This window comes from Aegilops tauschii, chromosome 2 (genome assembly GCF_002575655.3).
Source record: "Aegilops tauschii subsp. strangulata cultivar AL8/78 chromosome 2, Aet v6.0, whole genome shotgun sequence".
NCBI lineage: Eukaryota > Viridiplantae > Streptophyta > Magnoliopsida > Poales > Poaceae > Aegilops > Aegilops tauschii.
In genome coordinates this window covers 522475177-522501567 of record NC_053036.3, presented here as the reverse complement: position 1 = coordinate 522501567, position 26391 = coordinate 522475177, and the positions used below count along the sequence as shown (strand labels likewise).

The following is a 26391-nucleotide window of genomic DNA, read 5'->3' as shown; positions in this document are numbered from 1 at the left end:
GACATGATTCACCAGAGTATGAACTGTAATATATCATAAACAGGGAGAATTATATATCCTGCCCTTGAGGGAAATTATTCTTCAGACAGTCAAGGGAACAATCTATACACACCCAAACTCATATTTCCTATTCTCACACCTTTACAACCAACACCATGAAGTGAGAAGTAAAGCATAACCAAACAATTCCTAGTGTTTGGAACCACATTTATTCAGGATTATACAACTAACAGCGCCGGGCTGTGAAATAAAACTGTTATTTGCTCCATCCGGGAAATGGGATTCAACCCTATCATGATGAACTGCCTAACTCTATAATCTTTTGAGATCTCATCTATCATACTCACTTTACTTTTCCATTACCTCCTTATAACAGGACATTGCTGAATCCTCATCTCTATAGAAGAAAACACCGCTAAATCTATTAAATCCTTTTTCAGTTTTTTCCGATGTAACTTTTTTTTTCCCATACGGCCAAAAGGCCGGGTTTGATCCGATGTAACTTCATGGATGACTACAAAGATCTACAATCTTAAAACCACAGGTCAAATACCATCTCCTCCAGTAAGTCGTCAAGCATGCCATCCCACACATCAATGACAGCATCTTCAGCATCGCATCGAAGGTCCATCCACGGTCCACTTTCCAGGTCTTTCAGCACCACCTCATCTAATGCTTTTGGAGTTCCAGTATCATCGACAAGACAATCGATGCACTTGGCCACCTCTCTAACGAGTTCCATCCCCAGTGGTGCTGGTCTCACGTTGTTCTTCAGAAAAGCTACCCATGGGTCAGCACCGAAGAAATCATCGCTTATCTTGAGAAGAACTTCCTCAACACAATCAAAAAGAAGAACCACATCGTCCGTCAGGCAGTATGACATTCCTATTTCAGCCAATACAGATGTCTCAAGCACAGACACATCCATATACCACCTCTCCGAACAGCCCCCGGCCAGCGATTCTGACGCTTCTAGCACAGACTTAATGAAGGAAACCCTTTCATTTTTATCATAAAGAACAGGAGTCTGCAACGTCTCAGATGGAGTGTCAAGTTCTTCGAAAAGAACTCTTGAGCTAGGCATGGACAACTCATCTGCAAGCACACACAATTTTTTCTGTTATCAATCGATTGCAAAAGCAAAAAAGAGGTGGAATTTCTTATTTTCACTCAAGTACCTTGCTTTCGAGTTTTATGGTTGGGACTGGTACTATTTGCCAAGGAAGGATCCAGAACCGAGTGTGGGCTCAGTTTCTCCTCTTTTTCATCAGCATTCTCTGGCAAGCAAGCAAATGTCAACATGGATGGCTTGGCTAATCCAACGACTGCTGATGGACTGTGATCGTCTTGTTCCTCAACGGGGTGCTCAGGAGAATGCATGGTCACTTCTGGTAACGCATTCGTGGGCTGTGGTTCTTCGGAAGATAACTTCAGTGAGGGGAGAAGTTTATTCATCAACTGTAGAAAAGAAAGCTCAACTTTGTATTGAAATTGCTAAAAGGTATTGACTTACTTGGTCTGAATTTATTTGTTCAAAGCTTTCACTTGTAGTTTCAACCTCGGTAGAGAGCTGTAGGTTTTCCACTGCATCTTGCATGTTCTTAACATCTGCAAACAAATGGATGTGTATATTACATTACAACAACAAAAAACTAAAGCTGAAGAGAAGGGGGTCTTGAACTTCATAAACATGAGCAACATACCTTCATCGATTAGCTCCTGAGAAATAGTGTTCTCCTCCGATAGATGGTTGCCATGATCTGTCCTGAGTTCATCCAACTCTTTACTACCTGAAGAGCTTGCACTGGTCGGTTCTGTCTCTTCGTCTTCGCTTGGTGGGCTAAAATTTGCTGAACTATCATCTTGCTCAATTATCTGTGAACTTGAGTCTGTAGCTTCCTGAGATATACTAATGCCCTCCTTTGGAGGGGAATGACTGGGAGAAAATGCCCCATCTTCCGGATGTGAAATTAATCTCCCAATGGATTCTGATTTTTGTACAGTCTGAGAAATGTCTTCATCTTGATTGTCTAGCTTCTCAATGAGATGCTTCCTAGCCTTTTCATAGGAAAAAGAGCCGACACCATGAGTGGCATCATTCCCCATGCCAATTCCACTATCTCTAAAGTTTGTTTTCTTGTCAACACTGGATGGTTCCTTAGCTATCTCACAGTCAGAAGAATCTGTACTTTCTGAACTTATCGACATACTTTCCACAGCAAACTGCTTGGGTGGATCAGCAGTCTGGAAAGTGCTACTACTCATGGTGGCAAGCTTTAGCCTCCTTCTAAGCTCTCTAAGAGAGAAATGGTGAGGAGCTTTGCCACTTTCAACCTGACCTGGCGTATTATTATGATTTGATAGTGGTGAAGAAGTTACACTACTTGAGAGAAGGCTACCCTGACTTCTTGCAGGACTTGGCTTCAAGATTACTATTGTGCTAAGGCCACGGGAAGTATCATTTAGCTGTGATGGTTTCCTCATGACTAACTTATCCTCTTGCAAGAAAGAATTATACTTTCTTTGCACTTTACTTGGTGACACCTCCGACTGCTCTATGCCGTTAGTCGCACCTTGCAACTTAGTTACTTCATCAGAATCTGCGGGTTCTAACTTGGGACCTCCTAGGGATGTATAGAGGTTTTGGAGGCACTGTAACAATCTAGAGCTCGGGTCTCGCAGAAGCATCAGAAACAACTCTTTGTTTGAGCTCAGCAGCTGCAGTGCGTCAACCAGTTCTTTGGACCTAGCTTCGCCGCTGCTGGTTATGTATTCTGCATTCGCTGATTGATGGCTTATTACCGCTTCGGCCACATCTTCTAGTGCTTTTTGAATAACACAGGGTATCCGACTGGGATGTGCACCAGCATCAGCATTGTTCTCTTGGTCAACTGAATAAGAAATGTTACCGGATTTAACAGAATCGCTGCTGTCTTGACTTCCATTGTGACTTCTGTAAATTTCCATGAGACTCGCAGCCAAGTTTAGGTCAATCTCAGATCCTTCAGGCAGATTCACAGACTTAACATCACTAGAGAATATCCCCAGCGTGTTTCTTTCTGTTTGCTTCAAGGGCTGTGTGCCACTGGCCATCTCTTCTTCCATCAGTGCTCTAATACTTGGCCTACCGGCATAAAATGTTTCAGCTCCATGGTCTCTGTCATTCTGAGAAAGGCAATTGATTGTATTCGCAGTTATTTTCAAGATGTTAGAAATACTTCTGACCATGTTAAACTCCAACGTACCGCATATAAATAAAAAAGATTGCATCTATTTTGTACGCTAATAAATTTGATATTACATAGTACTCTGCCATACCTAAAATATCCGTACTAAGTGTCTTCAAAGCTTAAAGAAGTTCCAAAGTTACCACATTTGGAGGTTTATAGCGCTATTTTGTGCTCCCTCCGTCCCAAAATAAGTGTTGTGGCTTTAGTTCAAATTTGAACTAAAGTCATGAACTTATTTTGGGACAGAGAGAGTACTTCCTATGTGAAAAACTGGAAAATAATAGTTTTCAGTCGATTCAAAACTTACATCTGCAGCCGTGATTCTGTTGTAATCCTCAGAGCCTTTTAGACCCCTTTTAACTGCACAAAGTACACAGTTTACCTTTAGCAAATTCATGGACCAGATGATACATTAACTCTTACTAGTATAGTGCTGCTAAGCAATGGCATCGTGTTCCTCACCTGAATATGTATTCATCCGTCGGCTCCCATCTGAAAGATATTTTTGACCACGACGGAAGTCGAACATGCGGATCAGCCCCGACATACAACCAACCTGAACCTTCTCATTCCGCTGTTTGTAACTTTTGTTTGCCATGTTGGGGGACAACATGGCCAAACGGTGTTATCTTGTAAGGACTCTCTTCAGACGAGTTAACCTGGATGCATAAAGCACACGCGTTAAACGAAAGTTGTGTGAACACTGAACAGCACAAAATAAGGAATATATAATGGCAACCAAAGCCTCCCCCTTTTTCCACCCTCCCAAGTCCCAACAACTCAGAGTTTCTCAAAGTATGTTCCAATTAGTGAATGGTGGCACAACTAACCCCATAAACAAATACAGCGCACCAAATAAATGAATGAGAAATGATACAAAGACCCAAAAGACAAAGACCATATCGACAAGAGGCAAGGATCACATTGCACCTACCGGATGCAAATGTCGGCTTCGACGTGGTTAGAGTTACAGGCTTTCGTGTTTAGTATTACATTCTTTAGTACGATTAACCGTGTCACAAGAACTTGAAAGAATCAAAGGAGCAAAATTTGACGCACGAAGCTTCTCGGAATATTGAAAAGGCAAATATGCCACATATTTAGTAAAAGTAGAGACAGAGGTTTTCCGGGGCATCGGAAAGGTAAATATGCAGAACAGATTAACTGGAACCGGAGGAGGCAGAAGTATTTCGGGGCATCGAAAAGGCAAATTGTGAACTCTGAAGATTTCAATTCATTCCCCCCTCATTCCGATAACGAAAGGAACAGCTATCATGTTGGATTAAGCATCTCCCAAACGCTGCTAGCTGACCGAAATGCCCGTTCTTCTCTATAAATAAAACAATATAGTACCAAAATGGACTTTGCCTTTGCGTCATTAAAAAACAGAGCACCGACGGAGCACTACAACAAACTGAAAGTTCTGTTCGTATTGGGCCAAGTTAATCAGACTGTCTAACCAGATGAACGGAATATCAAGATCAAGATTGGTTAATTTACCTGTTTACCGGCGAGTGTTGATCACAGGACCCACCAAGTGACAACCAGGTTGTCGCCCTGACCTCTGTTCTTGTAAAACAGACTGCTGAATCTTCTGAATCGCCTTGTGTTCCGCCTCTCGAGACTCGGCACCGATATTCAGAGATTAACTCAGAATCCGACCTCCCGGCTCTCAGCAATGAAGAAGCCAACTGAAGACGGGAGAAAACAGATTGGAATGATCTTCTGGCAGAGCAGGAAACCCTCCTTGTTATTGCCGTGCCTCCTCGGTTTCCACGAGGAAGGATGCCCCCACCCCCAAGACTTGGAATCCACGTCCAGAATCGAGAAACTTGGCACGCCGGAGAGGAATACCTCGCAAGGATCTACACACGCAGAAGGAAGGAAGAGGGCGGAGCAAACATGCAGGCCACGCCTCCGGCGGAGTCTCAGTCCTTCGGCCTCCGGCGATTCAGAATCTCACAGGCAGGGAAGACCCGAGCGCCGGAACAATCTTCTGATTGATCCTCGGTTTTCTTGGCAGCGGACCGGCGAAACACGCCGACGCCGGCGCCGAGATCGAATTAATTCCCCAGGCCTTCAGAGATGGAAGGAAACAACCCAAATGCGGATGAACAGATACTCACAGCCCCTTCCTTTTTCACAGGACCGTGTGAAAGAAATTGTTGCCTTTTTCTGAAGATGATCCTTTCTCCCTCTGTGTCCCTCAGCAAGCTGAGCCGTCCGCCATGGGGACGCATGCACGGCTCCTCCTTAGCAATCGGCAGGCTTCTTGGGACGTGGAGGAACCCCTTGGCCTCACTGCCTACTCTGCTCTCCTACCACCATCTCTCTCTCTCTCTCTCTCTCTCTCTCTCTCTCTCTCTGATGACGACGGAGGGGCAGCGGATTAAAAGAGGGGGGTTTGGATTTGATATATCTCTCTGTTTTGGTATGTCCCTCGTGTCCCTCTTTTTGTACGTCATAGCTGCTCGATCAAGCTCAACACGTAGTGGCTGGCAAAGGAATGGGGAGAGAAGAATAAATCTTGACACATACACCCCTGAACATGCCACTATATACTAGGTTGGGACAATAGACATGAAGTGGTAAAACATCATCATTATTAAAACACAACATGTTATTATAATTTATATATGATTGTTAAGTCCATTCATGTTTCTATATAAGAATAGCTATCGTGCAAACGAAATTCATAATGTCACATCTAAACAAGTGTGACAAAAGTTTCCCCAAATGAGAAATGGGGGAATTAAAAGGTTTTGAGAGGTGGGCAGGAAAAGTTGGTGGCTAACCAATTGGCAGATAAACTTATTTTTGGCTTGCCTACATACTGGCTGATAACTTTTGGCACCAAACCATCAGTTTCTAAATGCGCAATGCATTAAAACACTTTCTAAACATGAAGCCCGAGTGGCTCGACGTCCTAATAAAGAATGTGCTACCGATAAGAGGGGTGCTTTTACAGCTAGATGATAGTTCATTTTCAGTTCACTTGGTGCCTCATGACACTATGGTTGTCGTCAAGTGATGCCTTGTTATATTTTTCAGTGTCGCCTTGTATGTACTTCTGGTTGCTTTGTGAAGTTGATGGAAATGACAATTCGGCAAGGGAAGGGCATCCTCGTGTTGAGCTTTGTTCTTTCGATATGTTGTAGTAGTCAGTGCACGGTGAGGAACTAAGGATGTGTCGTGTCGTCTCGGTGGTGTTATGATGTTGGTTGCTCCTCGTAAAAACGTGGTTGTTGTTAAGTGATGTCATGTGGTCTTTATTTTATGTCGCCTTTTTGTTACCACTTCCAATTTTCGGTAGGGCTTCTCTCAGTCTTCGTTAACAATTGTTGGTACTTTTGCATAAATTTTACATGAACTCTGAAGAGGAAACATGGAGTAAGCAAGGAGAATTACTTGTGTAAAGTATTGAGTTCTATATGCTCAGTGTTCGTGGTTATGTTTTCCTTTTGGGTGTGTCGAGTATGTTTGTGCACATTTCCGACCAACCTCTCTCCTCGGAGCACCGAGCAGAGCAACATCCAAACCACATCACTTTAATTTCAACATCCAACATGATCCATTTGACGAAGACTCACCGTGCAGCCTTTGTCGTCAGATATCATTTTTTTCTTCGTGTCAATCCCACTCATAAAATATACCTAGGACTTTTTGAGGTGAAATTGAATTCAAATGTCAAAATTTAACCTCTAGTTCAAAATAACTGCAACTTTCACTAGCTCATTTGAGTGAACTATGATTACAACATTGCACGGTGATTAGAATATACAATTTATTTTGTTTTAATTATTATTATTTTGTGAAATATCCGGATCTAATGTAAAAGTTCATTGGAAGTATAAAAGCACCCGCCAGAACGAGTCGCCGATGCACCACCGTCGCTACTCTCATACCAGAGCCGACATGACCTTGTTGATAACAACTGGGAAGTGTTTCGTGCACGTGTATCTAAGGACCGGGTGTCCTGAAGCCGCAATCATCGTTGTTGAACCCTTAAATCGATCCGAAGCAGTTGTCATCATATATTGCCATCATGCACACATGGAGAAATCCTAACCTTGCCGTCCCAAAGAGACGGTATGAATCTACGTTGGAGCTCCATCATCTTCATCTTGACGGACAAATTTATGGATGATCGAAGTCCACAAGACCAAATCAAATATGAATCGCCAATCATCCGTCTGAACACCGCCCCTGCAAGGACTAAAAAGCCATAACCTAAATTACTAGCCGGAGTCGACGCACTAGGATTCCCCACCCCGCCACTCAGCAGCCGGAGCGACATGTAGAGGGAAAGAGAATCCACGGGTTGAATGCTTAAACTTAGGGAGGGGGAGGGAGGGGGGGGGGGATTTGCCGTGGGCACGCTTGCGTGAGGGAAAGTAAAACAATCACGACCCTCCTTTGCTTCAGTTAATTAGAGTTACATGAAAAAAAGTTTCACGTTGAATTATTTATCAGACAATAAATAAATTTATCACCAATCTCTTCGACTTTTTCCTGCAAGTATCTCTCTGACTTTCTAGTTGACCAATCCATATTGGTTTTGTCTGACCACAAAAGGAATTAAATAGGACAATAAATAAGCTTAAAAATGATTATGATATACAATTATTCCACTTGAATTAATTAGAATGATCTCTGGTTTTTTATAGAAGAAAGAAAGGCCTAATTCTGAATTATTTAGGATATAATAAATAAATGTATCCTCAATCTCTCCAGCTTTTTCATGCAAAGCAATATCTGTCTGAATTATTTTGGTTCACCAATCCACATTGGTTTCCTCTGACCAGCATTTTCAGGCGAATGGAAACAACCTGTAGGTTTTGCATCTTGTATAATAATAATTGTCCTCCTAGCACGGCAGCGGCAGCAAGTGTCATCATCCAATTCTTAATTCCGAGGATGTGACAAACCAACTAGAATAAGATTCGCCGGAAATCAGTTGGATTAGCATGAGATACAATAAGAAGCGTCTAACTAAAGCATTCCGGCATCATCCGTTTCTTTTTCCTTCATTCTTTTTCCATGTCAAACATTTCTTAGTATCAGTGGTAGTATGTCATTTCGTACACCTCGTATTACACACAGTTTCTTTACTTTCGCCTGCGTACACGCGGCCGGAAACAGTGGGCCTCCTCGTATACGTACTGTACAGCACACAGTACAGAGAGACGTACGTAGCTGGTCTGGATAGCTCTACAAGACCGTAATAAACATGCCTTTGTACTTCTGCCGGCGGCCGTACGTCCGGCTAGCGCGATGGAAGGTCGGGGCATACGTGGACCGCGACCCGGTCCGACGGCGGTCGATGCATGCAGCATGGGATGGCAAAAAACACATATTTGACTACATATTTGACTTGAGGACGAAAAGAATTTATAATCTGAACTGCTTTCAAAAAAATTTCACTGAGCTGACTGTTTCGAGTGGCGCCCGACAGATAGACGACACACTATACTGTGTAGCGCCTGGCTTTTAGGCGCCACACGCCGGTCCAGCGTGGCAGCTCGGGCCCCACTCCTGGTTGTGCAGCGCCTAACTGAAAGGAATTGCACAGTGTAGTGCAGCGCCTAACAGAAAGGAGCTACACAGTGTAGTGCAGCGCCTAACTGAAAGGAGCTGCACAGTGTAGTGCAGCGCCTAACTGAAAGGAGTTAAACTGTTGTAACTTTTAATCCGTGAATCCGACGAAAACGTGCCTTATATGAATGTTGCACATTTTTCCGTGTTCTATGCAATGGTGGCATTTTCATCTATGTTAGGATCAATTTGCTTGATAAAAACCCTGTTGCAAAAGTGTGTCATAATATAACTGACATAATCTGTTAAAATTTACAAACTTGACATGATGATAGCCATTGACCTATAGCTCTTACGCGTTTGCAACCTACATGAGTTTTGCACTGCATAATGTGTACTTTCACGCCATGCCTATGCTTGCCATGTTAATCATCTTTAACATGTTCATTTCTTGCATCTAAGTGACTAACATGATATAAGTGAACTTCTGTTACAGAAAGTTCACTTGATACAACTTTCATGATACAACTTTCTGTAACAGAACTTCACTTATACCATGTTAAAAACATATGAACGCGATGCCACCATGCACCGGCTCCTCCTTTCAGTTTGTATGCGACCAAAGGAACTCTACGATCTTCCGGAACCTCCATGACCTCAAAGAAAGTCTCCACTTCATATAACCAATCCAGGCACCCTTCAATGTCAACATTTCCATTAAAACTTAGGATCTCAGCTTTCACCTTGTATGTATCTCTTGCATACGTAGGGTTGGGTGCTCTCCGATATGCGTAGAGATTTGGCTCTTCAAGGGCATCATCATATTCTTCACCTTCAGAAGGCTCAACATAAATTGGCCTTCTTGAAGCACGTTGAACAACATGTTGTCGTGGCGGTCTTGCTCCAAGATTACCTCTCCTTCTTCCTTGATGAACATCTTCCTCTTCTTTAGATGAATCTCCTTCATTGGTAGCAGGGGGACACCCTTTCTTATCATCTCAACCAGCTAGTCAAATCTCCTATTAAGATCTTCACGCAGCTCTTTGATTTGTTGTTCAACAGCATCCATCCTCTTCTCCAATTGCTCCATTGCTTGCTGCAACTTACTCTCGAAGAGGACAACAAGAACTAGTATGGGTCAACGAGGCTCTGATACCACCTGAAGCAGCACAAAGTTTGTGGAGGAGCAACTTCACCTTGCTGCTACAATGTGTACATCACAAGTGTTGAAGGAACAGCTTCAACGTGCTGCGCTAGATATCGCTCTAGAGGCGAATGTAGGTTGATAGGCGGCAAGAGTTCAATCCAGAACTCCTAGGGCACAAGATCTACTCCAAGATCTTAGATAAGAACAACAAGTTCTATTATAGGTAGGGGTACATAGTCTGCCTCCAAAGTAGAGGCGAGGACCTCTATTTATAGGGCTTTGGGAAGCCTTCACATACTTCTACTTATAGCTGGAATACTCTAGAAAACATTATGTAAGTTTCACCATTCTACTCATAGCTACTCACAACTAGAAGACTCTAGAAAACAGTAGGTAGGATAGAAAAGAAAAGGAAAGAAATACTACACTAGAGTGGAAGCATCTAGAAGTAGCCAAACAGATCTGGCATGTGTTTTCTTTCTTCTCATCTAGTGTTCCTCATCAATACCGACCTCAGCTTTTTCCAGTATCCTAAAGACAGAGTCCAAATCAGAGAACATGTGCTCTTGCTACTGACAGAAAACATTATAGGTGCTAAATTTTAAGGCTATGTAAGTATATATCTGATAAAATGCAAAGTTCTGATGATATCGATGAACTCGAAGAAATTAATGTGTCAATCTGGCAGACCATTGCCTTAGGAACTTTACTGTTTCAAAACATAGTGATGCACATATTTAGTGGGTGTGAAAATGACATGGACTTAAAGTAGACATAATATTTTCTAAGTTTCATAATTAGATCATATTCATATAATGTCAGGATTAATTACTATGGATCTTACAAAATACATTCTGTAACAGAAGTTCACTTATATCATGTTAGTCACTTAGATGCAAGAAATGAACATGTTAAAGATGATTAACATGGCAAGCATAGGCATGCGTGAAAGTACACATTATGCAGTGCAAAACTCATGTAGGTTGCAAAAGCGTAAGAGCTATAGGTCAGTGGCTATCATCATGCCAAGTTTGTAAATTTTAACAGATTCTGTCAGTTATATTATGATGCACTTTTGCAACAGGGTTTTCATCAAGCAAATTGATCCTAACATAAATGAAAATGCCATCATTGCGTAGAACACGAAAAAATGTACAACATTCATATAAGACATGTTTTCATCGGATGCACGGATTAAAAGTTACAACAGTTTTAATATAAGGTAGTGCAGCTCCTTTCAGTTAGGCGCTGCACTATACTGTGCAGCTCCTTTCTGTTAGGCGCTGCACTACCAGGAGTGGGCCCGGGCTGCCACGCTGGACCGGCGTGTGGCGCCTAAGAGTCAGGCGCTGCACAGTATAGTGTGGCGTCTATCTGTCGGGCGCCACTCGAAACGATTAGCTCAATGAATTTTTTTTAAAGCAGTTCAGATTATGAATTCTTTTCGTCCTCCCGCATGGGATGGAGGTTGGCGGATGGGTCGCTGTCGCTCTCGCTCGTGTCGGCCGGTGGGCTTCGCGTCCGGCCATCATTGCCCAACAGAACAGGCGAGCGACCATGTATGCGTTGCGTACGCTGGGCGACCGGTATTTTATTCCGGCGACGTCTCAACCTTCCCTTCCCTTCCCTTCCCTTCCTCTCAGTCTCAGATCTGCCACGAGTTGCTCTTCCGGACGGCGTGGCCAGCGACGCGTCATGCAGCGTGCGCGCTGTGCTGCAATTCGGTTCACGGGGACGCGTCGGGTGCAGGCAGACGTACGCTCGGACCGCGCGGATAAGGAGGTTCCGCTTTCTCCGCGCGCGCACGCTCGGACGGCATGCACCGGTGACAGCGTGCGTGGCATCCGCACGGCGACGCCGACTGGTGTCCGCCTTCTGCCGCTAGGTGGGCGATCGATTCCATCGCGTACGCGTCGCCACTGGGCTGGCTAATCAATCGGCCTCGCCAAGAAAAGAAGGGCGATTTGGATATATCATTCCTGTTCCATCCGTCAGTCGCCTAACAGCCCAGGGTTTTGTTGCTAAGTGTACTTATGTTCGACGCCAACGCCTCACCGGCCATCCAGGTTTTGTCCCCGTTCAGCTGTCCGCGCATTACACCAAGAACTAAAACTGGCTGTTACGGGGTCCTAATCCAAACCCAACCCCATGCAACTGCCGTTCGATCTCGATCTCGATCTCTTCTCCACAGTTCTAAAGTACAAAGAAACACAAGCAACTCTGTCTTGCGAGGTCTGATGTAACCCGTTTTGTCTTTTCTTTTCTTCTGGTTTTATAGGGATGCTCTGATGTATCCTTCATTCCTTCCTTGCCAGCAGTTTTGACAAAGGACGATCAGTTTGGCGGAGTGAAAGTATTTATTTATTTTTCAACGAAAAATGATCCAGATCTATTATAAAATTCGCCGGAAGTATAAAACATCTCAAACATAATAAAAATCACATCGAGATTCTGGCGCCTGACTTGGAAGTGCTAGGCTCCCGTCCGAGTCAAGATGTTCACTTGGCTGGCCGATCTTGACCGCTGTTGGACTGCCGCCAGGCTGGCTCGCCATGGTCTCCCTCACAACGACAGATGCGTCCTGTGCGACCAGGCCACCGAGACCATGCAGCATATAATCGTTGGCTGCCCCTTCTCCAGGCAGATTTGGCATGATGTTCTGGCCTGGGTGCGCGCCACCGCCCCCCCCCCCCCCTCCCTCCGACTCCGAAGAGTTCCTCCAGTGGTGCACTTCGATGATCACGAGCTCCCCCACAGGACACCGCAAGGGATTGGCCACCCTAGCAACCCTAACGGCCTGGTCCATCTGGAAGCAGCGCAACCGTTGCGTTTTCGACGGCGAGTCCCCCTCCGCCTCTCGGCTTCTTGAGCTTATCCAGGACGATGCCCGCTCTTGGGCTAGGGCTGGAGCACATGGTCTAAGTTCGTTGCTGGCATAGGTTCCTAGTCTTGTATCCGGGCTGGGCAGCCCGTCACCACTGCTCACCGCTCCTTGTCTTGCCTGTGCGCTAGACACCAGGCCCCCCCTCTTGTACTCACTCTTTTTACCTATCAATGAAAAGATACGCACTCAAGCGTATTCGCAAAAAAAAAAAGATTTTAAGACCACCGAACGACCACTACCACCGCCGGAACGAACCGTCACAGAGAATGCTCAGTTTGGCATAGTGATTTTTTTCTTTTTTTTGCGAAAATGATCCAGATCTATTATTAAAGTTCACCGGAAGTACAAAGCATCTCAAACATAATAAAAATTACATCAAGATTCTGAGACCACCGAACAGCCACTACCACCACCGGAACGAACCGTCGCAGAGAATGATCAGTTTTGGCAGAGTGATTTTTTTTCTTTTTTTTGGGCGAAAATGATCCAGATCTATTATTAAAGTTCACCGGAAGTACAAAGCATCTCAAACATAATAAAAATTACATCAAAATTCTGAGACCACCGAACGGCCACTACCACCGCCGGAACAAACCGCCACAGAGAATGATCAGTTTGGCAGAGTGATTTTTTTTTTTGCGAAAATGATCCGGATCTATTATTAAAGTTCGTCGGAGGTACAAAGCACATCAAACATAATAAAAATTATATCGAGATTCTGAGACCACCAAACAACCACTACCGCCACCCGAATGAGCCGCCAACGCGCTGCTATCACTGCCCCTCTATCCGAGCCGGCTTGACCTTGTCGATGACAGCCGGGAGATCTCCGTGCACGTGCCCCTAAGGACCAATACCCTGGAGCGGGAGTCGTCGTTGGTGAACCATTGAATAGATCTGAAGCACCTGACATCAAATCTAGCCACATGACGAGAAACCCTAACCTCACCGTCCCAAGAAGACGACATGAATCTACGTCGAAGCTCCGTCGACTATGTCCAGATGAACGAAGTCGAGGAGGATCGAAGCCTGGAAGAAAAACTCGAAGAAAAGCCCCGCCATCCGCCCGAGCGCCGCACCTGTGAGAACTAAAAACTCTTAACCTAATCTACTAACCGGAGCGGAGGTAGCAGGATTCCGGCAGGTAGAGGGGAGAAGAAATCCACGGGCTTGCCGGTGAAGCTTAGAAGGGAGAGTTTGTCCTAGCCACCAAGGAATAGGGAGGAAAAGCTTAGTGTGTAGTAGCAGCATCCTTTTGTCTACGCTTAAAAGTATTTATCTGAAGCTACGAGCGGTAAGAATATATATTGCCTCCTAATTCTCCCCCTTTTGATCCAAAGGTGAGAGAGATGGTGACACCAGGAGAGCCAAAAGGGGTTATTATGACTAATGTCTAATGAACCCAGAAAGAAAATACTACTACTAATCATAGACTTTTAGCTAGTAGTAGATGGATGGATATGTCACATGTGTAGCTAGCTGCAGGTGCTGTAGCAAATTTAAGGTTTTCAGATCAGCAACAGTGCATCTGTGCATGGCATGGCGTGTGCTGTTGCCGCCGAGGAAGAGGAGACCAGGCGAGACGAACCCCAAAGCGTAAATGAGATGCAGGGGGCCATTATTGGCAAACTGTTGCCACCTGACGAAATATAATTATGCACTGTGCTAATAGCACACCCCGTTGTCCATATCAACACACATATCAGGCATAAAGGAGATAGGTGACTAGTAATGAACCCAGTTGGTGCAACAAATATTTATGTCTCATGGGTTGCAATTGCAAGTATGGTATAGAGTTATTTACACTCAAAGCGCAATCAGTCCTCCTGGGAAACAGAATGAGAAGAAACAACAGCTATTTAATCATTATTATTAATCTTTCTGATCCAGCTTGATGCTATGTTGTGTGTGTACCTCTTGCTATCTTCACAGGGAAATTATGCTATTCTACATTCTGCAAAATTTCCTGACAGAGGGTCAAGTGATTTTGCATTGTTTTCTTGCCGAGGAGGCTCGTAGAGACCGTCCAGATGATGAAGCTGCTAATTCAACTGCACACTCCATCCCATACTGTCCTCCACAAGGCCTTTCTGGATAGCTGTAAGTGCCGAATACAGTTGCTGGGACACCGCTCCGACCTTCCCGCCCCCATACTCCACTCTGCAAACGAACGAGAGTTGATCGATTTCAATACAGGAATGGTAATCAATAGACGACATGGCTGGCAGATCCCATAAGTTTTCCAATATTGCGCCAACTGGCAATTGCAGATTTTGTATGAACAACCAATGAAAGAAGATAATAAACCCTGCCTATCCTGGTACAATCATAGGCCTTGCAGAGCCAGGCCCCAACAATTCAGTGGAGCTGGTACAATCATAGAGCAAACATGAAATGCTGCTGCTGCCGCTGCTAGGCGCTTAACTCATAGTTAGAGATGCAATATGTCTGAATGCCTAATTTCGTAAGCTTATAAACCCTGCCTATCCTGCCTAGATTTGGTAGTCTCATTAATCAAATACTCCCTCCATTCCATGATAAGTGTCATGCTCTTAGTTCAAATTTGAACTAAAACCACGACACCTATTATGGAACGGAGGGGGTATGTAAATGGATGCTAGTAGAAAAATAATTGCTTCAAGACTATGGTATTTTACCTTCTTCCGTGGTACACAATGGAACCAACGGGTGATAGTACAACGGCAGTCCCTGTACAGAAGACTTCATCAGCGTCAAGAAACTCATCTATCGCAATAAGGCGCTCTTCGACCTGAAAATAAGAAAGCTAGCATGTTAAATGAAAAGATCGTATCATATCTCATATTGTTGCTCCATAGACGATCTAGGCTGAAGATGAACATCCCTGTTTGAGTTACCTGGATTCCAAGATTTTGGGCAATTTCAATTATACTTCTTCTTGTGATTCCAGGAAGAATTGTTCCCGTTAATAGTGGAGTAGAAATAACATTATCCTGTCAGGAAAAATTCAATGATAACATTCCTATCAAAATATAGTAATAAGAAAATAGTGCAATACAACATGTACAGTTTGGAGCAGTCATGGAATTAAGTAAATATCCTGCCTACTAGCATGCTAATCAGGTGATGATATTCTGCATCTGCGCCTTATTTCAGTTCTTTCAATAGACTACGCAAATGCCCCAAGACATCATTGTCAGTGAAATCATAGGCACTAATACTCAACCTACTCTACACTGTTGTTTTCATAGATCCACTAGCAAAGGAAGCCAAATGGAACAAAGTAAAGTACACATACCTTCACCATCAATATATTACAGGAAGAAACTTCCTCCACAAACTTCTTATGCACGGGATCCAAGTAAAGAACATCAGAATGACCTTTCTCCTTGGCTCTTCTCTGAGCACTAACAACCTGCATACAGGGATTCAACAAAAGTGCAAAGCATCAGGAACCACATAACAATATGTTAATGTTCTTCCTGATCTTATCAAACCAGAGAGATCAAGATAAGCATTTATACACACCAAATTTTGAGGAAAGCTACCACTATCCTATGCAAAATTAGAGCTGAGACGGACTTAGCAGCACAACAGTAGCATGCAAGTTGAGGGTAACTGCAAAATATTGGAAGCCAAACTCATATTCACAGAACCAGGGAGTAAAGATGTACACAAGGTAATCGTTGATTAGATGAATAATATCACACTTATTACAGATCAAGGTGTGTTACCGAAGCATAATTTCCAATTGTCTTAATATCACCAGTTCCACCAGGTGCAGCGCGGTGATATTCTTCCTCAGTCAATAAGCTAATTGGTGACAGGCCATCCTGAAAGTAAATAAGACATTGAGATATTACTGTTACAACCATAAAAATGGATATATGAAATAGAAATAAGCCAAATTCACCTTGAAATAGTGACCAACTGGGCAAACATACACAACAAATGTATACTCCGGGGCAGGTGCTACACCTAGCATAGCTCCACTTCCAATCAGCAGCGGCCTGATATATAAAGAACCTTTGCCAGTGGGGGGTACCTACAATCTCATGAAGCACATAACCCATGAGAAAGGAGATATGCATCACATGTCACTGTTCAACGAAAGATGTTCTTACCCAACGCTTGTTTGCCAATATAGTTTGCTTGACAGCTGATAGGAACTGCTCAACGCTTGGTGCAGGCATGCATAGCCGATCTGCACCTATCCTCATCCGCAACGCGTTTTCCTTGGGGCGAAAAACAACTACTGAACCATCCTCCTTTCTGTGTGCTCTAAGACCTTCGAGCAATCCCTGCACGTTTTACAAGCATGTTAGAGCATATCCAACAAAAATGGAGCAAACGAAAGCAGCCTACATATCTGAAATCAACAAGGATATTATTTACATAGCACTGTTCACCAATCATGTAGCGATTCTTCAAGGCAGAGCTGGGAGATAAACAAACCTGGCCATAATTTAAAACTGCAGCAGCAGGGTTCAGCTCGATTGGCCCATATGGAACCAATTCACCCTTGGTGAACACCCCATCTGACGAACATTTCATTATATACATAAAGTCCGTCGGGACCAGTTGAAATCCAAGAGTCTCCCAGTCGAAGTCGACTAGGTCCGGAGTTCCTGTGCTGGAACATGCAGCTCACATGAACAAACAATAATTCGGCAAAACAGGAAAACTGCCCATAATGGGACAGCCAGAACGCAGAAGGGAACTAAGCTTATTGGCAGCTACTAAATGCAAATGCACACTGATACAGTGATAGTACTGCACCGATTTCTTCTAGTTTATTTACCTCCTCGTGGCTAGTAAACCTTTTGACATGATCAATTGTGGATTTTAGCAATCTTTCCTTCTTCGTTTAACTAAGTAGTGGATTGTGACAATATTTTCCTTCAACAGCACATCAATTGTGCATAACTATGTCTTAATGTAGGACAAATGGGCGGACAATAGAAGCACCGGAATGTGAATCAATCCCCATTCTTCATATACAACCTATATATAATTTTTAACTATGTTCTTGTTCTGCCAGTAACAGCAGGCGGGCATAGTGGCTGGCGTAAACGAAAACGAAAGTGCAGCAGCGCGGAGCGCCGGGTCAAGTTACCGTACTTGTATGATGCCGTCATCAGGGCGGAACACGGGCTGCTCCTTGCCGCAGTGCCTCGCCTGGAGACGGAGACGGCGCTGCCGGACAATCGCTTCTGAATCTGCAGACAGACACACTTTTTTATTAGGTGTTTGATGGTTTTCCCCATAGTTGCAGGCAGTACGACTTAACCGATCGCCGTGCTGCAGTAGAAAGTCGCGGATGAAAAACCGTACGGGTTGCGAGGGTAGGCGCGGATGCGGCCTGGGGCTGGGGGAGACCGACGTGCCGCGCGGAGAGGCGGAAGCGGGGGACGCCGGAGCGCGGAGGCGGAGCTCCATATTTGTATGACTCGCCGGGGCGGGGGATCGGCGGTGGGTGGGGGTAGGTTGGTTGACTACTCGGCACGGTTGGGGATATTGGAGAAGGAGTCGCGGGGTGGCGGCTGCGGAACGGACGAATGGCAAGCGTGCCGGCGGCTCGTTGCCATTGGGTCGCCCGCCGGGTGGCGAGGTCCGGAAGTGGGTCGAGGCGTGCGGCTCCACCCTGTCAGTGTGGGTGCGGAGGCCGGAGGCGGCGGGGTAGGCAGGGATTTAGGTCCACCGGTCAGCGAGGCAGAAACGTCTTTAGCTCGGTTTCTCGTAGGAGTGCATATCTGGTGATACCGTGTGTGGCATGATCCCCTGATACGAGACCTTGTTGGCCGTTCGATCTGGACTTGAGGCACAGGATGGAGCAGGCTCAGTTCGCATTGCAATTTATGCAAAAGACACCCTGGGTTATTCTGTGATTCAGCCGAAGTGCATACCGCTCTGTTCTGTTTTCCTCTTCTTCGATACGAAATTTTCCCCACCGCCGCCGCCTAGGTCATATCCTACCGCCGCCGGCCACCATGGAGCATGCCCCATCCGCTGCTGGACGCCCCAATCCAGAGCAACATAGAGGGCTATCGCGTGTGCGACGAAAGTTTGCTCAGAGCCGGCACAAGCTGTTGGCATCCCCATGGGAGCGGAGACGAACCTCTCGTCGCCGCAGCTAGATCCGACCAAGTCGCGGGAGTCGGTGACCCTACTCAACGACGATCAGGTAAGAGGCAGCGCCTCCTTTCTTGTCAGTACCTGGCCGTTTTCTGGTGCCTGCATTCCCGATTTTGATTCTTTGGTTTTAGAACTGGATGTCGGCGTTGCGGGAGTCTGTGTCGTTCGGGCGGTTCCTATCCGAGCCACTCGAGTGGGATACCACGGGGCATGTCTCGCCGGCAACGATGGCGCACGTCCGATCACCTCCGACAGCTGAGTTTGATCTGCCGCTACATGCCGCGGCGTTCAGACCTCAATCTGCGTCCTCCAACTGCAGTGCTGCGCACATTGGAAGTTCTGGACCAGCCCAGAGTTGTAATCCATGCTTGCCCGCGGCTCGTTCGTCACTAAGTGCAACACATATTGGAAAAGCCGATCTCTATATGGTAAGTTCATCCTATAATCTCATTAAATAATGGATTTACTTGTGGGTATCCATATAGAATTGAAACCAATATGTCATCCTATTAGGACAGTTAAACTAAATAAAGCAACAATAATTGCCTGTAGTAAGGAAGATGTAACAGTAGGCAGTAGCAGTCGGCAGCTACGTAGAGAGGTGTGGCAGCAACAACTTTAGTGTTCGTCCGGACATCTTTTTTTGAGAATATAAGATTTCCTTTTCAATTGTTCTCCACAATGTAGCCCTTAATGATAGGAAAGCTCTGAATAAGTGTTGATGTGCAAAAGCATTATCACTATGAAATATTTTTGAGAACATATAGGCACACAAGAAGGTGCCTCTTTGTTTGGCTATTTTCCTTTTGTGAGTCGTGGGTTACTTCTAGACAGGGCTAGAGTGTCACAACTCAACTGTTCAATTGTATGTCAACAAATGAACGAAGTGGAAAAATCATGCAGATACAGCTACATGTACTATTAGTTCTAGTATAAAATTATGTGTCTCACATTTCAGTCGCAACAGATGTTAAAGTTAATTCGTAGTGGAGATATGCATCAATATTTTAAACTTGAAGATTTAGAAGAATGATTACTGCAACATCTTGATGTTCTTGTTGAGTCATTGGTTCTGGCATCTAATCCTGGGATCTAGCAGTGTATAATATTGATCACCACTTCTTGTCCTAATATGTCCATCTGAATTGTATATAAACGCAATCTTTCTTATAAAGTGTCATAGAATGTTTCTTACATACAGTAGTTGAAAACCTCATGTACAGCCTAGCATAAGTGAGCATTTAGAGTAATTGACTAAAATTCATGCCAAATGAGGCTCAATAATGCTCGACTAACAGAAAATCCCAGTAGAACTCTAGGTCAGGCTGGGACCTCCCAGTATTGGAAATCTATGTACTTGTTCTCACTTTGCAGCAGCTGGAATTAGGAAAGTTTGATGGATCAAAATTACTTTATCACAGTGTAATAGGCTGACTTGCTGGCCAAATAAACTGGCCTGCTAATCAAAATAGTGTCTTCTTTGACTATCTACAAATATTATGGGTAAAATAAGATGTAAGCATTGTTTAGTTTTCTAACAAGAGAACAATGACATGGAGGGCGAGTAACAGACCTTTCGTACTCGGCACACTGAACTCAGTACATGTGCGATTGTCGACTGCTACTTTCTTGATTAACTACATAGCAAAAGTGGAAAGAAGAAAAAGAGGTGAATATAACTCTACTGGTTATGACTTGTGAGCATGTCATGATCTCTTAGTGTAACAAGCGATTTTTTTTACATGCTGTTATAGGTCAAGAAACAACAAAATTGATCAGGAGAATTAGATGGTGCAACAGACATGCAGGTTATTTGGCGTCACAGAAGTGTTTACGGTTTCACATATTTAATGTTGTACGATCTTTTGAGAGGGTTTATTAGGTTGTTGTAATTCTTGATGTTATCATGTAGGTGTGCATTTCTGCCCAGCATAGGATGGCGTACAAGGAGAATATGGAGTCACCAAGTGATCTGTAGTGAAGCTGTTTGGTTTAATTATGTAAATTAGTGAACTAAGTAATACGCTTGTAAATATATGTATATTAAGGTCATGTTAATTCCTAGACCAAGATGGCAGCATATGATGCACCTTTATTTGTGGACATGCTTCTGATCCAGCGATCTTTTGATGCTATGAATGATTTTTGGCAATTTGCCATCCCTCACAATTTGCTAGCTTGTACTATTGTTTGTTGAGATTGATTTTTTGTCAAGATTTCTGCTAAATATTTTGATCATCGAAAATTTCATATGTGAATACAGGAATGAAAAATGGGTTCATGCTGATCACATGCCAATATATTCATTATGAAATAAAATTGATGGCGACCTGAAGGCTCAAGATAAGAATGTTTCAAGTTGTTGCTTGCTGTACTGATGAGAGCTTACTTTAAATGTACTGAATTTTAGCATGTACTCCCTCCGTTAGGAATTACTCATCCAAGAAATGAATGTATCTAGATGTATTTTAGTTGTAGATACATCCATTTTTATCCATTTTTATGACAAGTAATTCCGAACGGAGGGAGTACTATGCTTTATTTCTTCAGCTGGGCAACATTCATTTTTGTGTTGATTGATCACATGTAAAGTAACAGAACAAGGCCTAAATGATGTGGTTTAAGTTTGATTAATTCACACGTCTTGTTTTGAATCAGATAATCAGCTGGTATAGTGTTCGTACTTGTTGGTAGAAACTGACGATGTTGATGTTGGGGACAGATGCATAGGTCTGTTGTGCTTTCACAAAGATGGGCTGTTTTCAAGGGGGGCACATGCAAATGTACCAAGGGGGCATGTGTAAATAATAAGTGAGCTGATCCTGTCCCTTGCATGTAGATCCAAGGCACCACAGAGTCCCGTAGCAGGGTATCATGTGATGGTCCGTACCACTTGATATTTTCCCTCTCAGGTAGGGGTAAAGCGGTCATACTTGTCTTGCGTAAATGATAGTTTAACGATGCTGTCAAAAAAAATGCTGTAAAAAAAACCGATAGTTTAACGGAAATGACGTTCGGGATTTGACCATCGCACATCGAACGTCTTGGATGGCGATTCTAGGGAAACGAGGACGTCAAAACACGGCAATTTTCTGGTAAAAAAATTACACCGAGCACGATTTTATCATGTTTGCCAACTAAACTTATCGTCTTCGCATCACTAAAATTCTAGAGGGCATGAATGTAAATAATAATATCTCTTTTTGCTGTTTTTGTTCTATATATTTCATGATCATAAAACTAGAAAATACAATGAATCCCTTGTTTCAAACCCTTAGAGCAACTCTAGCAGATGCGCTATATCTTCGCCGGCCTGGGTAATTCCGGTTGGGTTTTGCGTTTTTTGCGGCCCGAGCAGGTCCGCTATGTTGAGGCCAGCTAGTAATTTTTTTTACAAGCTTACCTAAAATAAGTAATTTGTTTACAAGCGACCCGCAAAACCGTCCTTCCATCGCTATATGTACGCGGGTTCGAGAGCGCTTTAGGGTTCACGTCTCGCATCTCCTCCGCTGCAATCCACCCCCTCCGCCGCCTCTCTTCCTATCTCCGGTGAGAAATTCCGCCGCCACAATTCTTTTTTCCAGCAAGCAATGGCGGGTTCTGCACGCGGGCGTGGTGGCCGTGGTCGTGGCGGTGCCGCCGCGCAAGACTTCGTGCAACGGCCGACAGCTCCAGCCGACCTCTCGTCGAGGCTTGGCGGTCCAAGCAAGGGTGGGAGCGCGGCAGCCTCTCCCGCGGTGTCGATCGGTCCCCTTGGGCCAACTTCACCGCCTCCACGAATAGCTCTGCTCGCACACCATGCGGTGCCAAGAGGTGGATGAGGAGCTCATCACTGCGGAGCTGATGAACCACAAGCATATGGTATCAATCGTAGTTTAAGAGTAGTCCTACCTATGCGAAGGTCTTGGAACAAGCGAGGAAAGATTTGTATTGGAGGGACCCAAGTGATATCGTTGAGTTTGAGGGAAGGCCTAATGTTGGTTTTGGAATGCACATCCGTTGGAAGACCATGCGTGTGAACTCCGAGCAATGTTGGGTTGCATACAAGGAGACGGTGGCCGAATCACTAGACAAGGCTCTTGAGTTATTTGCTACGAAGAAGGTTTAGTCTAGTTTGCATTTGGACTTGAACCGGAACCCCTCCCAGTTGGTTGCTAGTAGTCCCCCACCCATGAACCAAGATAAAATGAGTGAACCTCCTTTGACTCAACAAGTGAGGCCAACATTGAGCCCGATTTCAAACAACCAAAATGAAGTTTTGCAAGAGGAGAATGTTGAGTACAAGGACAATGATAATGAAGTTGATCTCCATGACAACAATGTGGGTGACCTCGACAAATATTATAAGCAAGAGACAATGGACCCTTCCATCCCTTATTCCCATGGCTATGCATCGGAGTTGGATGACGAAGGTCCCGATGAAGAAGTTGATGTGGAGGGGTTCACGGTGAAGGAGGCCGAAGCTTACACATTATCGTCCACACAAGGTGGTTCACTCGGACATCAATGTGCGTTACACGGTTGCATGTGAGGAGGCCCGATGTCCTTGGATTCTTCGTGCAAGACCATGGAAAGGAGGACCCACTTGGCACATAGTGAGTTGTGTACCAAGTCACATGCACCAAGGCAAGAAGGTGGATGGCAAGGTTGTGTCCCAAGACCACAGACAACTCATGTCCGAGTTCATCACTTACAGGCTTTCCAACTCAATATCCTCACTTCCAACCATGAGCGTTCAACAAGTCATGGACCTTGTGAAAGCCATCTTTCATTACAAGGTGAAATACGACAAGGCATGGAAGACGAAGCAAGCCGCATTCAAGATGTTCTATGGTAGTTGGGAGGAAGCATACAACCGAATCCCTCGGTTGTTGGGAGCTATGGCCGCCACTAACCCGGGCGTGGTTCATGTGGTTGAGCCTCATGTGCAAAAAACAATGATTCACAACGGAAGGACCGTCCGAGTATTTGGCCATGCATTTTGGGCGTTCGAGCAATGTGTGAGTGCTTTTGAACACTGCCGGGCAGTCATCTCCATTATGAAGGAAATATGCTCTAGGGGCAACAATAAAGTTGTTATTATATATTTCCTTATTCATGATAAATGTTTATTATTCATGCTAGAATTGTATTAACCGGAAACATGATACATGTGTGAATACATAGGCAAAACACTGTGTTCCTAGTATGCCTCTACTAGACTAGCTCGTGGATCAAAGATGGTTAAGTTTCCTAGCCATGGACATGTGTTGTCATTTGATGAACGGGATCACATCATTAGTGGAAACGATGTGATGGATAAGACCCATCTGTTAGCTTAGCATAATGATTGTTCAGTTTTATTGCTATAGCTTTCTTCGTGTCAAATATATATTCCTCCGACTATGAGATTATGCAAGTACCGGACACCGGAGGAATGCCTTGTGTGCTATCAAACATCACAACGTAACTGGGTGATTATAAAGATGCTCTACATGTATCTCCGAAGGTGTTTGTTGGGTTGGCATAGATCGAGATTAGGATCTGTCACTCCGAGTATCGGAGAGGTATCTCTGGGCCCTCTCGGTAATGCACATCATATGAAGCCTTGAAAGCAATGTGACTAATGAGTTAGTTGCGGGATGATGCATTACGGAACGAGTAAAGAGACTTGCCGGTAACGAGATTGAACTAGGTATGCAGATACCTACGATCGAATCTCGGGCAAGTAACATACCGATGACAAAGGGAATAACGTATGTTGACATTGCGGTTCGACCGAGAAAGATCTTCGTAGAATATGTGGGAACCAATATGAGCATCCAGGTTCCGCTATTGGTTATTGACCGGAGAGGTGTCTCGGTCATGTATACATAGTTCTCGAACCCATAGGGTCCGCACGCTTAACCTTCGATGACGATATGTATTATATGAGTTATGTGTTTTGGTGACTGAAGGTTGGTCAGAGTCCCGGATGAGATCACGGACATGACGAGGAGTCTCGAAATGGTCGAGAGGTAAAGACTGATATATTGGAAGGTAGTATTCGGACACCAGAAGGGTTCCGGAGTGTATTGGGTACATACCGGAGTACCGGAGGGGTTACCGGAACCCCCTGGTGAAAGGTATGGGCCATATGGGCCATAAGAGGGAGGCTAACCAGCCCACAAGGGGCTGGTGCACCCTCCATAAGGGAGGAGGCCGAATTGGAGTGGGGAAGGGGGTGGCGCCCCCCTTTCCTTCTCCTTCTCCCTCTCCTTCCCCCTTTCCCTCTCCAATAAAAGGAAGGGGGTCCGAATTGGACTTGGAGTCCTAGTAGGACTCCCCCCATGGGGCGCGTCCCAGGGCGGCCTCCTCCCCTCTCCCTCCTTTATATAAGGGGGCGGCGGGGGGGGGGGGGACCTCAAGCCACATCAATTGTCTTAGCCGTGTGCGGTGCCCCCCTCCACTGTTTACTCCTCCGGTCATATTGTCGTAGTGCTTAGGCGAAGCCCTGCGTGGGTCAGATCCCCATCACCATCACCACGCCGTCGTGCTGACGGAACTCATCGACTCCTTCGTGCCTCTACTAGATCAAGAGTTCAAGGGACGTCATCGAGCTGAACGTGTGCAGAACTCGGAGGTGTCGTACGTTCGGTACATCATCGGTTGATTCGAGAAGACGTTCAACTACATCAACCGTGTTAAGTTAAACGCTTCCGCTTTTGGTCTATGAGGGTACGTGGACACACTCTCCCCCTCTCGTTGCTATGCATCTCCTAGATAGATCTTGCGTGAGCGTAGGATTTTTTTTTGAAATTGCATGTTATGTTTCCCAACAGTGGCATCCGAGCCAGGTCTATGCATAGATGATTTGCACGAGTAGAACACAAAGAGTTGTGGGCGGTGATCATCATACTGCTTACCACCAACGTCTTATTTTGATTCGGCGGTATTGTTGGATGAAGCGGCCCGGACCAACCTTACATGACTGCGTTCATGAGACCGGTTCCACCAACAGACATGCAACTAGTTTTGCATAAAGGTGGCTGGCGGGTGTCTGTTTCTCCAACTTTAGTTGAATCGAATTTGACTGCAGCCGGTCCTTGTGAAGGTTAAAACAACAAACTTGATCAATCACCATTGTGGTTTTTGTGTCGTAGGTATGTACGGTTCATGCTAGCAGCCCGTAGCAGCCACGTAAAACTTGCAACAAACAAAGTAGAGGATGTCTAACTTGTTTTTGCAGGGCATGTTGTGATGTGATATGGTCAAGACATGATGTGATATAAAGATTGTTGTATGAGATGATCATGTTTTGTAAAAGTTATCGGCAACTGGCAGGAGCCATATGGTTGTCACTTTATTGTATGAAATACAAGCGCTATGTAATTGCTTTACTTTATCACTAAGTGGTAGCGATAGTCGTAGAAGCAATGGTTGGAGAAACGACCACGACGCTACGATGAAGACTAAGGTGTCAAGCCGGTGACGATGGAGATCATGATGTTGCTTCGGTGATG

General features: G+C 44.7%; 3 protein-coding genes across 9 annotated transcripts; 1 reads left to right on the top strand and 2 right to left on the bottom strand.

Moving 5' to 3' along the window:
- Window positions 1-31: 31 nt before the first annotated feature.
- LOC109763540 (uncharacterized) lies at window positions 32-5616 on the bottom strand. Of its 2 annotated transcripts, none has more exons than XM_020322384.4 (7): window positions 4731-5616; window positions 3693-3889; window positions 3538-3590; window positions 1704-3165; window positions 1514-1608; window positions 1179-1428; window positions 32-1095 (listed from the first exon to the last, which is right to left on the bottom strand). In XM_020322384.4, the coding sequence occupies exons 2-7, from the start codon at window positions 3841-3843 to the stop codon at window positions 533-535; spliced, it is 2574 nt and encodes an 857-aa protein (XP_020177973.1). In that variant the 5' UTR covers window positions 3844-3889; window positions 4731-5616; the 3' UTR covers window positions 32-532. The 2 variants fall into 2 exon arrangements, with proteins under 2 accessions (XP_020177973.1, XP_040255520.1); XM_040399586.3 differs by having other exon boundaries at window positions 1179-1407.
- An 8921-nt stretch (window positions 5617-14537) lies between these two features.
- On the bottom strand, window positions 14538-18402 carry LOC109763560 (branched-chain amino acid aminotransferase 2, chloroplastic). The gene is made up of 10 exons (XM_020322401.4): window positions 18110-18402; window positions 17897-17994; window positions 17231-17408; window positions 16900-17076; window positions 16689-16820; window positions 16510-16608; window positions 16074-16190; window positions 15673-15768; window positions 15454-15566; window positions 14538-14956 (listed from the first exon to the last, which is right to left on the bottom strand). Exons 1-10 carry the CDS (start codon window positions 18212-18214, stop codon window positions 14839-14841), a joined length of 1233 nt encoding a protein of 410 aa, XP_020177990.1. The 5' UTR covers window positions 18215-18402; the 3' UTR covers window positions 14538-14838.
- A 248-nt stretch (window positions 18403-18650) lies between these two features.
- LOC109763570 (uncharacterized) lies at window positions 18651-21878 on the top strand. Of its 6 annotated transcripts, XM_045233231.2 has the most exons (5): window positions 18651-18959; window positions 19042-19338; window positions 20441-20579; window positions 20665-20718; window positions 20823-21079. In XM_045233231.2, exons 1-5 carry the CDS (start codon window positions 18876-18878, stop codon window positions 20843-20845), a joined length of 597 nt encoding a protein of 198 aa, XP_045089166.1. In that variant the 5' UTR covers window positions 18651-18875; the 3' UTR covers window positions 20846-21079. The 6 variants fall into 6 exon arrangements, with proteins under 6 accessions (XP_045089166.1, XP_020178003.1, XP_045089165.1 ...); XM_020322414.4 differs by lacking the exon at window positions 20441-20579; XM_045233230.2 differs by having other exon boundaries at window positions 20665-21079.
- Window positions 21879-26391: the final 4513 nt, after the last annotated feature.